General features: G+C 33.1%; 1 protein-coding gene across 4 annotated transcripts in view; it reads left to right on the top strand.

The window, feature by feature from the left end:
- The window catches only part of LOC128192798 (uncharacterized), a 73,234-nt gene extending 60,492 nt beyond the window's left edge, over nucleotides 1–12,742 (top strand). For all 4 annotated transcript variants that reach the window (XM_052865776.1, XM_052865775.1, XM_052865778.1 and 1 more), the window contains 5 exons: nucleotides 91–291; nucleotides 1,572–1,864; nucleotides 9,596–9,814; nucleotides 9,968–10,115; nucleotides 10,601–12,742. In XM_052865776.1, coding sequence (XP_052721736.1) covers nucleotides 91–291; nucleotides 1,572–1,864; nucleotides 9,596–9,814; nucleotides 9,968–10,115; nucleotides 10,601–11,661 — 1,922 coding nt within the window. In that variant the 3' untranslated portion in view covers nucleotides 11,662–12,742. The remainder of the gene's footprint in view (nucleotides 1–90; nucleotides 292–1,571; nucleotides 1,865–9,595; nucleotides 9,815–9,967; nucleotides 10,116–10,600) is intronic.
- Nucleotides 12,743–12,992: the final 250 nt, after the last annotated feature.

The following is a 12,992-nucleotide window of genomic DNA, read 5'->3' as shown; positions in this document are numbered from 1 at the left end:
TAAGATTCATTTAAGTTTAAATACATCTTTTTTCTTAAACAAAATTTGGAGAAAGATATTTATTAAAGTTTGCAAAAATAATTTTGTTAGTTTCAGATTTAGACCTGACTGAAACAGATGAAAGTAGTATGATGGATTGGGAAGGTGTTCAGAGTCAAAAAGATGAACCTGAACCAAAACATTATGCACCAAAGAAAAGACTTCAGCCAAAACCAAGGCCAACATATCAAGCGCAAGTTGCAATCCCACCTAAAAAAATATTTGGACGATCTGGTGAAGATACATCTAAAGGTATCTCTCAACTCCTTTGTATGCAATTCAGTTTTAAAAATCTCTTGTACCGTTGTTTATTACTGTAATTAAAGCTGAGCACTACCTGTAAAAGGCATTTCCACCATATTTCTCTTTCATCGCCTATCCCCACAATTCCTACACTATATAAACGGCAGACTTCTTTTAAAACAGTTCAAAGTATTTCACCTTAGAGGTCTGACTTGTGTGGATGCAGACCTTGTGTTGTTTGCTTGCGATAAAATTATCAAAGGACTATATATGGTTTGGGCCTAAAATGGCCCCGTGAAATGAACATTGGCATTTTACTGTAATTCTTTGTTTTATTTGTACAAATTCTAATTTGAAATTTTTTCATAATTTTCCTTTTGATTTTAGTGCCCACAATTTAAAAATATGACATCATAAAGTTTACCTTTTCCCGCCATTTTCTCATTTTTAGCATAAAACGGCTGGTTTTAAAGCATATTTGCTTTAAGGAAACATTGAGCTTACTGCTTGAACAAACAAAATATTTTCACCAAAAATGTACTTCTCCAATACATGTACTTATAAGTGACAAAAAGTTTGTTCTTGTTCAAAGAGTCGCTCTATATTTCCCATTCGAAAAAAGATAAGAAAATGTCAAATTTTGATTGATTTCGATTGAATTATAAAATAGCGCCACTTCTGACATCATATAATGCCAGTGAGTGCATATAAATCAAATGAATAGGTGAAAAACATATTTCATGTCAACTCTTTTATAAAATAACACAACAAATTAATGTTCCTGAATCATTTTAAAAATTGCGAATGATGGGGGTCAAATTTGACTAATATCATATATAGTTCTTTACGGAACCAGAAGAAAACCATCAGCAAATAAACAGGTACGAATGTTGTTAAAAAATTTTGAAGACAAGTTTGATTGTGAGCAGACTATTTACATGATACCAGCGAAACTTTTCAGATTTAAACTTACCGTAGTTTTAGCTCACCTAAAACAAAGATATAAGTAGCTTTTCTGATCACCTACTGTTTGTTATCCTTTTGTCTGTCTGTCCATCTGTCTGTAAAGTTTTCACATTTTTGAATTCTTCTCTAAAACCACTGGACCAAACTACATAAGTGAGATTTTGGAATATGCAAGATGTGCTTCTGATGATTTTACTTAGATATTAATTCCTAATATTTGAATAGGAATTTGCAATATAAATTTTTATGAGCAGTGTTTAGCTTTAACTTTTGAAAGTGAAAGAGTAAGTTTTTATGCTTACCATAAATTTTTTATTCTGTAGAAGAGTGGTGGTCAGTTGTGGTGGCCTTGGATTTTGGAACAACATATTCTGGATATGCCTTCTGGAAAAAAGATACTGACCCTTTAGATATTACTTCTGGGAAATGGAACACTGGGTCAAAGAATGTGTTGGAATCACTTAAAACACCCACGTCATTGCTCTTGAATAAAGAAAATGAAGTAATAGAATTTGGTTTTGAAGCAGAAAAAATATTCAAGGAATTATTGGAAGATGGAAACGACAAAGAATTTAGATTTTTCCGCCAATTCAAAATGAATCTTTACAATGAAAAGGTACCATTAATCAGTATGATTAGTATATTCTAAATGATTTTCCCCTTGAAACATGGTATATAGTGCCAGAAATAGCTTGGACATGTAGTATAACCCAACTCTGTCCAACATTTAGACCATCAAAATTTCCTTGTGGCATTTCGATTTTCTAGACGTTTCTTAAAGGGGCATGGTCACGATTTTGGTCAAAAATTATTTTTTCGATTTTAATGTTTACAAAGCTTCAGTTAGGCATTTTAAAAAGGCAACCAAAATTTGAGTGTCATTTGTCTAGTCATAAGTGAGTTATAGAGCTTACAATTCTTCGCTATGTAAACAAAACTTATGTTTACGTTTTGATTGTTGAAGTGAAAAGTCTTGTTTTAGACAGGAAATGAATGTGTTAATCGTTTGGAACTGTTTATTTATGCTTAAATGAACAAGAAAATAGAAAAATCAGTTTAAAAAAAAGATTTTTACTGGTATTTTGAACCTATGTAAACAAAAACAGGGCACGAGCCTTTTTTACATGACGAAGAATTGCGAGCCCTGTATCTTGCTTAAAACTAAACGACTGGCACCCAAATTTCATTTGATCATAAGAAATGCATTCCTAAAGCATTGTAAATAATGAACACAGAAAAATAAAATTTGATCAAAATCGTGACACAAAATTTGAAATGATTTTTAGGTCACCTGAGTCACTCAAGTGACCTAGTGCTATCCGTTTTCTTCTGTCATTACTGCTGAGCATTATTGTTTTAACATTTTCAGCTTCTTTTTGAAACTACTAGGGATATCTTGACTAAGATTTGTGTTATCATTAAAGGGGCATGGTCACGATTTTTCGATTTTAATGTTTAAAATGCTTTAGTAATGCATTTTTAATAGGCAACCAAAATTTGAGTGTCATTTATTAAGTTATAAGCGAGTTACAGAGCTTACAATTCCTCGCTATGTAAACAAAGCTTTTGTTTACATATTGAACGTTAAAGTGAAAATTCCAGTTTTAGACCTGAATTGAATGTGTTTATCGTTAGGAACTGTTTATTTATGTTTAAAATGAATAAGAATATAGACTAATCATTTTGAAAAAGATTGTTTACTGGTATATTGAACCTATGTAAACAAAAACAGGACACGAGCCTTGTTTACATGACGAAGAATTGTGAGCCATGTATCTTGCTTAAAACTCATCGACCGGCACCCAAACTTCATTTTATCATTAGAAATGCATTCATAAAGCATTGTAAATAATAAAAACAGAAAAATAAAATTTGACCAAAATTGTGACCATGTCCCTTTAATATATATAAATTGTGAAGTTCACAACCCCCAATTTAAAGGGGGCTCAACATTTAGGTAAAAACTGAAGAGAACTACTGGTATATGCTATAATGTCCAATTTCTGGCCCCATGTTTTATTGATTAGAGAAAAACATCATATAAAGATATATGGATAAAACTTATAACTGAATATGCTAGTTACAAAAATCTAGAGGTTTTTCAACATTGATCATTCCACATGCTGCAATGACATCACGTAAATGGGCCTTTTCCTGCATTTTCTCAAAACATGAAAAGGACTATGTGCGGTATTATGCATTTTTTGCCCCCAAAATTAAAGTTTTATATAAAGCTTTAAAAATAAGGTAGAAGATATTTGAAATCAAATTGAAAATAAGTGTGTAATAGGTTTTCACTACAGCGACGTAATAATGTAGAGATGACGTCATGAAGATAGTCTTACTTTGTAAAATTGATGGTTTGTTGCAAAAAATGGGTGTTTTCCCGACGGTTTTTCGACTAAGAAACATTGAGCGCAGGCTTGTTTAAGTACCTTTTTAGCTCACCTGAGCTGAAAGCTCAAGTGAGCTATTCTGATCACATTTTGTCTGTCGTCTGTCTGTCCGTCTGTCTGTAAATTTTTCACATTTTCAACATCTTCTCAAGAACCACTGGACCAATTTCAACCAAACTTGGCACAAAGCAACCTTAGCCTAAGGGGATTCAAAGTTGTGAAAATTAAGGACCACGCCCTTTTGCAAAAGGAGATAATTAGGAATTTATGAAAAATTGTGAGAAATTTTCAAAAATCTTCTTCTCATGAGCCATAAAACCAGGAAAGCTGACACTTGTGTGGAAGCATTCTCAGGTATTTTAGATTCAACGTTGTGAAAATCAGGACCCCCGGGGCATAGGGTGGGGCCACAATGAGGGGTCGAAGTTTAACATTGGAATATATTGAGTAAATCTTCAAAAATCTTCTTCTCAGAAACTAATCAGCTAGGAAAGCTGAAACTTGTGTGGAAGCATCCTCAGGTAGTGTAGATTCAAAGTTGTGAAAATCATGACCCCCGGGGGTAGGGTGGGGCCACCATAGGGGTCGAAGTTTTACATAGGAGTATATAGAGTAAATCTTTAAAAATATTCTTCTCAGAAACTAATCAGCCAGCAAAGCTGAAACTTTTGTGGAAGCATCCTTAAGTAGTGTAGATTCAAAGTTGTGAAAATCAGGACTCCCGGAGTTAGGATGGGGCCACAATGGGGGTCAAAGTTTAACATAGGAATATATAGAGTAAATCTTTAGAAATCTTCTTCTCAGAAACTAATCAGCCAGGAAAGCTGAAACTTGTGTGGAAGCATCCCAAGGTAGTGTAGATTCAAAGTTGTGAAAATCATGATCCCCAGGGGTAGGGTGGGGCCACAATGGGGGGTCGAAGTTTTATATAGAAATATATAGAGTAAATCTTTAAAAATATTCTTCTTTGAAGCTTATCAATCAGATGATTCTTTATAATTTATGCCCCCATTCGAAGAAGGGAGGGCATATTGCTTTGCTGCTGTCTGTCTGTCGGTCGGTCAGTTCACCAAGAGTTTCCATTCATTTTCTTCGCAGAGAATGAACATATTGAAATGAAATTTGGTATACAGGTTTATCATGATAATATCTAGGTCAAGTTCGCTATTGGGTACGATCGAGCAATTTTCGACAGAGTTATGGCCCTTGGACGTAGTAAAATTCTAGTTTTTTGCAGTTTCCGCTCATTTTCTTCGCAGAGGATGAACATATTGAAATGAAATTTGGTATACAGGTTTATCATGATAATATCTAGGTCAAGTATTATTTTGGGTATGATAGAGAAATTTTCGACAGAGTTATGGCCCTTGGACTTAGAAAAATTCTAGTTATTTTCAGTTTACGTTCATGTTATTTATGGATTTTTCCAAGGGAGGGGGGCATAAGTGTTTCACAAACATCTCTTGTTGTTAAGACTTTGGCCCCAGGATAATTTTTTGGCCTCACAAGAAGGTTAAGAGTTTGATGTAGGTTTATATCCCATGTATAAACTATTGTTAAGGATCTTCTTGAGAACTGCAATACTCAACATATGAAATGACTTTAAAATCATCCTGTTAGGGACTAATGATTATAAACATAAGAAAACCAGGGGGGAAAATGGATTTTATTTATACAGGATGTACATGTATTATTGTACATTGTCCAGATAGTTTGTATTATGACTCCATTAAGCTGATTTTATCATACCTATTGTTCCTCAGGTGAGCGATGTCGCCCGTGGGCCTCTTGTATAGTATGATTTGTATAATTATATGAATAAACATGTTAAATTCGTACTTAAGCAGACCTGAACAACCAGTACGCTTTGTTTCCATCGCGTCTAATTTGAAAAAATTTCAAAGGGCAACTACTCCAAATACTTTTAAAAGAACTTACGGCATGCGGTTTAAGTAGTAAATACTATGAAATGTCGAAATGAGTAAGCAAAGCATCGGCCGATGACGGCCATATAGCTTAATATTATATTTCACCGAACAAATATAGAGATATACATGTATGAGGCAATCACGTGCTATGTTTAAACCAGTGAAAATGTGACATTTCAGTCCGGGGGAAAACAAAATAATGTATAGCATGATTCAATGTCGTATCACATGTTAAAATGTCATCATTATTTATTACAGTATTATATTGTATTATACCGAGCGCAGCGAGAGGCGGACAAAGCCCGCCTCGCGAAGCGAGGATTAATGGTAACACGCATATATAAGAAAATCAGCGAAAAATGAAAGTTGAATCAGGGGTACTAAGGCCAAAAAAATTTTCTTCCAGCCCTGGGCGCCGCCATATTGGCAGCCATTTTGTTTTTTAAAAAGTTAGTTCGATCATTGATTGACTGGTACTTATAGATGTTTATTGCCCCTAAACTCGATTTAATAAGTTCCAGTGTTTCAATAGAAGGTAATTTAAAATAAAAGAATTTAAAAAAGGAAACCAGATAAGTTTCAATAGTGCTTCCATCAAGAAACGCGACTTGTTCTATGTATGTCTTATCAAATCATCAGATGGAAAATAAAAACATTAACGTCAAGGAACTGATCTTTAAGATTCTAAATTAAGTATTCAATTTTATTACATTGGCATTCATATGAATTAAATTGGTGAACAATGAAAGAAGAATTAAAAAAATATTTCGGAATCCCGTAAGTCTCTTTGGCTATTTCCGAAGACGTTTTACGTCTGAAATATGACGTCATAATGTAGACTGAGCATGAGACGTTTAGTTTAACTGTGACGAATGATTTGAGTAGGTAACCATGCTGGTGGATCCTACTGTGTGCGTTTTAAATAGATTTTATTATACAAAAATCAAACTGCACTGTGTTAAATCTGCGCTCGGCCCAACGGTCACACCGTTTACATATTATGATATAAATTGTAAGTATCATATAATGCAATTTTGTATTTATATTATTGTATTGAAAAACATTGCATCTTATAATACCGTATGAAATGAATATATGATTATCATACAATTTTTTGTGTCAAAACAGTATCCAGGAATATCCAAAATCATCATTTGTTAACTATGACTTTCATATCATATGATAACAGTGGTCTCGTAAAGGTGATGCCTGTGATTACCCATATTTGTAAATAATATCCTCATTCGGAAGAACAGATGTATACTGACATTTGACTTACTCTTGTTTGTACGTTTGTGCGTTCGCAACAAAAATTTCTGTCACATTTTTCTCCGAATTTGGATTAATTGCGTCTTCATAAACAAAGTAACAAAATTACCGGGCACTTTTGTACACAACAAGAATTTTTTTTCTTTACGTAATGTCATATCTTTATGATGGTTTTTCTTCGTTTTATACAAATGCCATAAGGGCCCTTTTTTCTTGGGCGCAATCATATATTATAGCGAGCGCAGCTCGCCGGCGCGCAGCGCCGAAGCGAAGCGAGCTCTACCGGCAAGGCGTGTGTGGAATAGAAAATTCGGACTAGTTGCACATTCATTCAACGGATTTTTTTGGCGTCAGTAAATCGGACCAGTAATGCATTGTTTTAATCGTCCCAGTAGTTCCCTGTAATCATGGCAATTTTTATCACTTCACACTCTCGCGAGAATCAGCAAGACAATATAAAAACAATAACGATGTACATACGACATACAGTCAGTGCTACCTCTAAAGTTCACGTCAGTACACTCTGAATAAAAAATAATCGAGTGACGTCACAAAGGTTTACACATTGATCCGATAGATTTTTTCGGCGTCAGTAAAAACACCATGTTCTTTTAATCTGATAAGCAAATATTTTAAAGCGTAAATTAAAAAAAGAATATTTAAACATTAATTTTTTTTTTTAAAGTGGAGGGGGCAAATCCATGATAATTCGATTATCTATGTGTAAATAGATAAAAAATGACATTTTTTTTTAACATGGGGGGGGGGGGGGCTCTATAATGAGTCATGTTTTATATGTAGGTTTAAGAAAAATGTCTACTGCAAAAAAAGGGGATGAACTGACTTTACAATCACTTTAAAAGAGGAGATACAGTGCAATGAATATTTATATATTAACATCTTTATTATACAACAACATTGTATCTGAGATTAAACTACTGTTCTACTTATAAATAAATAAATTATAACAAATCTAAAAACTGTGAATAATGAAAAATTACTGAAAAATAGGTATGTTTTATTTTTTTGCATTCAAATTTTACGTTGTTAATTTTATTTTTATTGATTTATTATAATTCATTGTTTGATCACATGCTGTGCTCGCCCCAACGGTCGCACCGTAAAACATATTATGAAAAGATGAACTTTTGAAAAATTGTGGGGTCCAAAAGTAAATATATTATACATTTGCAAATATGCTTCCTTATATGAACCTATTTAGAAGCGAAAACGTTCAATTCTGTATGAACGTTTTCGTGACTTCACAATGATAACCGCACGCGCTTATCGCTTGGCGGTTGCAATATTGTAAACGTGAAAACACCGTTATATTAATGATTCTGAACAGTTTTCCATTCTCAAATGTAAATGATATGTATTCAGTGTGACCGTTGGACCGAGCGCAGATTTAACACAGTACAGTTTGATACGTGTACAACAATTTATTTGAAATGCACACAGTAGGATCTAGCCAAAGTTAAACTAAACGTCGCGTGCTCAGTCTACATAATGAGTCAAGTTTTATATGTAGGTTTAAGAAAAAATGTCTACTGCTAAAAAGGGGATGAACTGACTTTACAATCACTTTAAAAGAGGAGATACAATGCAATGAATATTTATATATTAAAATCTTTATTATTCAACAGTTTTACAAGTTTTGTCTTCGAAAACAGCCGAAGAGAGTTATGTGATTCCGACAAAATTTTATTTCTTCTTTCATTTAATTCATATCTCGGCTACCGGTAATAAAAATTAAAAACTTTATTCAGTATCCATATAAAAGATCAGTTCCTTGATGTTAATGTTTTTATTTTCAATCTAATAATTTGATAAGATATACGTAAAACTAGTCGTATTTCTTGATTGAAGCACTATTTAAACTTATCTGTTTTTTACTTTAATTTTTTTAAAATTTAAATTACCTTCAATTGAAACATTGGAAAGTTTTTAATTTAGTTTAGGAGCAATAAACATCGATAAGTGCCAGTCAATCAATGAATGAACTAACTTTTAAAAACAAAATGGAGGCCAATATGGCGGCGCCCAGGGCTGGAAGATTTTTTTTATCCCTTAGTACCCCTGATTCAACTCTTTTTTTTTTTTACTGATTTTCTTATATATACGTGTTACCATTAATCCTCGCTGCGCTCGGTATAAGTAATAAACAGCAATGTTGAAAAGTTCACTAGGATATGAACTTGGTTGGTACGTGATCAAATCTTCTTAGAAGCCCTTTGGGCTTTACAGGATTTGATCACATGACCAACCAAGTTCATATCCCAGTGAACTTTTAAAATTGCTATTTATTTCATAAATAACTTCAATTTAAAAGAAAAAAATAGAATTAATCGTTGGGCTACCACATTGATATTCAGTTTTCCTTTTCCTCATAGCCAGGCAAATGCAAGGAATTGTAAATAACGTATCATGAAATGTAATCTTGAACAAGCGGCCTCTCGTTGAAACTTTTGCTGCATTTTACAGAAGAAATTGGGACAAAGTCGTAAAATTTCAGGGCCTCGTAAAATGATCTTTAAAGAACAAAATTGACATAAAACCATTTGTTTACAAATATTTCAATACCCATGATAATATTTTCCAGCCATGAGAATAAATCATTGATTGGCTGGTGATTAATTATCATTTATTAATTTGGTCTTAAGTCGTTAGTTTTAATTATGGTAAAACGCAGCCGTAATGTGTTTTTGAACTAATGTCATTTGCATATTTTATTTTGTTTTATTTTGCCTTTAGTTATTTAACATGGACATGGAAATAAAAGATCACTTGAACAACCCTATGAAGGCACTAGATGTGTTTTCTCTATCCATTCGATATCTGAAGGATGAGTGTATTGAACTTTTTCAAAAGAAAAGAATGACGATTCCCTATGATGAAATACTATGGATTCTGACTGTGCCAGCAATATGGGGTGAATCAGCTAAACAGTTTATGAGAAAGGCTGCGGAACAGGTAGCTCCATATGTTCCACTGAATCTACATGAAATAATGTTCTTTCACTGTTACTTTTTTAATCATTGAAATGTTTTGTTTTATGATACCTGAATTTGCATGAGCTTGAGTTATATATAAACTGAAAAATGATATTTTAAAAATTTACAATAGGCTGAAATTCCATCTGATCAACTGAAACTTGCTTTGGAGCCAGAGGCAGCAGCTATCTATGTAGTCAAAGGGGCAAAAACAGTTTTTGGAAAAGAGTCTGTTACGACAGTCAAGCCTGGTACCAAAATTATGGTGGCTGATCTTGGAGGTAAGTTGATACTTATTTAACTCCAAATGAGTTTATGAATTATGAAATTTAATTATTAAATTTTGTCAATGACCTCTTTAAAATGAGATGATCTGATAAATCGAATAATGCTTGTTACCTCATTAAGATAGTTTGTCTGCCCACCTGTTTTTTGAAGCAACAAGGTCTAAAGAAATCATGTTATGCTTATATTGATACTCACTTGTAAATGAATTTAAGCATTTCTTGGAATTAAAAAAAATGCTGCAAAGAGGAGAGAAAGTAAAACAACAGTGAAAGTTAAATACAACTGTTCTACAAAATCAAATCTTTTTGTAAGGAAGCCCATGTTAAGGGATAAGAGCAATTTTTCACAAACCTGATAACCAGTTCTGTGAAGATCTGCATCAAATCCACTTTACTTTTGGGGAGACTTAATGAATTTAAATAAGACTTTCAAGCAAAAAAAATGTTTTTAAGAATGTTTTCATTTTTCAACTTACTAGGTGGAACAGCAGATATGACAGTTTTAGAGCTAAACGAGGACAAAACTATGAAGCAGTTGCACAGATCCTTTGGAGGTTCATGGGGAGGAAATCTGATCAACCAGAAAATCTGGGAAATCATGTGTAGTATATTTGGAGAAGAAATCATTGAGGAATTTAAAAAGCAAACTGCAGATTATATGGATATGGAGTCCAACATAGAGCTTAAAAAGAGAGATATCACTGTTGGTAGTAAACTCCAGTTAACAATTCTTCCATCTTTGGCAGATCTATGCAAAACGGTAAAGGGCAAGAGTTATAAGGAATTGATCACTCAGTCGAAGGAGTATGCTGATGTAGTTAAGGTGCGCACAGGGAAGTTAAGTTTTGAACCAAAGTTGGTTGAGGAGATATTTGACCTGACCAAAATCAGCAACATTTATACCAGTGTGGGTAAAGCCTTACATAATCAAAATATGAAAGGCATCAAAGACATCATTCTTGTGGGTGGATTTGCCCAGGCAGATTTCATTGTTAGGCAGTTTAAGGAGAGGTTCTCTGGATACAATGTTATTATTCCCACAGACCCAGTTCTTGCTGTCCTAAACGGAGCAGTGATGTTTGGACAAGACATTGACATTATTTCATCAAGAATAACTGGACATACCTATGGTTTTGATTGCATGCGAATCTTTGCTGAAGGGGATCCCAAAACCAGAAAGAGAAAGTATGATGACGCTAATTATTGTGTTGGTGTATTTGAGAAAATGGTCGCCATTGGAGAATCAGTTGATGCTGGAAAAACAGTCGAAAAAGAGGTTTTTGCATCATCAAAGGACATGAAATCGATGGTTTTGAAGTTCTATCAGTCAGATCAAGAAGATCCAAAGTTTGTCAGCGATCGTGGCTGTGAATGTATTGGTAAACTCTCGGTGGAAATGCCAGATCTAAGTGGCGGGACAAAACGGTCAGTGATGGTGTCTATCAAATTTGGTGAAACAGAAATCACTGTTTGCGGTGTGGACAAGACAACCGGGAAAAAACAAGAAACCGTGCTCGATTTATTGGGAGACGCTAAATGAGAGCAAACAAGTTTTGACAATATCTAATAGAAAACTTAAACAAGAAACAAGCTTTTGTTGCACAATAATTCATCCAAAGAAAAAAAATTTGTTGGTTTTTTAGATGGGTACTTTTGTGTTGTTTTTATTTTTATTTTTTTAATCTTGTGTCAAACCTTATTTTTATCTATAAAAGTCCAAGTTTGACCATTAAATTAAAATAAATGCTTGATTGTATATGTATACGTATATAACTCTAAAATATTTATGAATAACTAGTAAGATGTAATTGTTAAAATGAGATAAATCTGTAACTCTTTTATTTTTACATGTCATTAACGTGTTTAAAAAGGCTTTTGATATCATACAGTGCCAGAATAAGTTTTTACGTATTGCATGCTTTTCAATGTTAAAGTGATCATGAAAAGAGAAAATCAAGAATTGGATCATTATGTAAATCGGATACGTTATTTCCAAACAATTTATAATCATGAGTACGTCAGTACATGTAATCAATATATGGATACAATGCAAAGGAATTTATGCAAATATAAAAGTTAACGTTTGACTTTTGAGAAAGAAAAATTTGTGCTGTATGGAATATAATTAAATTGCTCGTTTTGGATATTGTAACAATGCAGTATATTTTCATCATCTTGTATTATGAAAATATTTGCAAATTTATCGTACATTGTGTATATAGTTGTCTTCTAAATTTTGTGTCTGATTTCATTTGTATTATTTTTTAAATTTTTTTTTGCAATCCGGATAAAATAAGCTTCCAGGACAGTGGGAAACTTGAAAGTTTCATGTCCCTTGTTACAAATAAGACAAATTCCCTCCATTTTTGGAACTCTTCAATATTTCTCAGTCTCAACTGGAAGAGGATTATTTGTTGTTATCAAACTATTCGTTTAAATAACCAGCTGAATGTTAAATATGAAAAGATTTATATAGGTAATAAACAAACTTAAACTACTACATATTATGTGTTATAACCATTTTAAACATTTAATATAATATCTTTTATAATTGAGTTGAATCTTTTATTAACATTTTTTGTAACAACATTACGTTAATAAATGATATCCATACAGCTGAATTTTGTTTTTGAAAGGAGTGAGCCCTATATTCCCTGTGTTTTATGTATAGATAACTTCACTAGGGGCAGGATTATTATACAATTTTGCAGTGATCTCCCCGTAGCACACACACGATCATTTACGGCCAGTAGTGACTGAGATTTTACCTGTGCATCACTTTTCTGCCGTCCATCCTTCCGTTTGTCTGTAAACTTTTCACATTTTTTACCTCTTCTCCAGAACCACTAAGCTGAATTTAATCAAACAAAT

The sequence above is a fragment of the Crassostrea angulata genome, chromosome 7 (assembly GCF_025612915.1).
Source record: "Crassostrea angulata isolate pt1a10 chromosome 7, ASM2561291v2, whole genome shotgun sequence".
NCBI classification, from domain to species: Eukaryota; Metazoa; Mollusca; class Bivalvia; order Ostreida; family Ostreidae; genus Magallana; species Magallana angulata.
The sequence above is the reverse complement of the archived record's forward strand: the minus strand, read 5'-3'. Positions and strand labels throughout refer to the sequence as shown.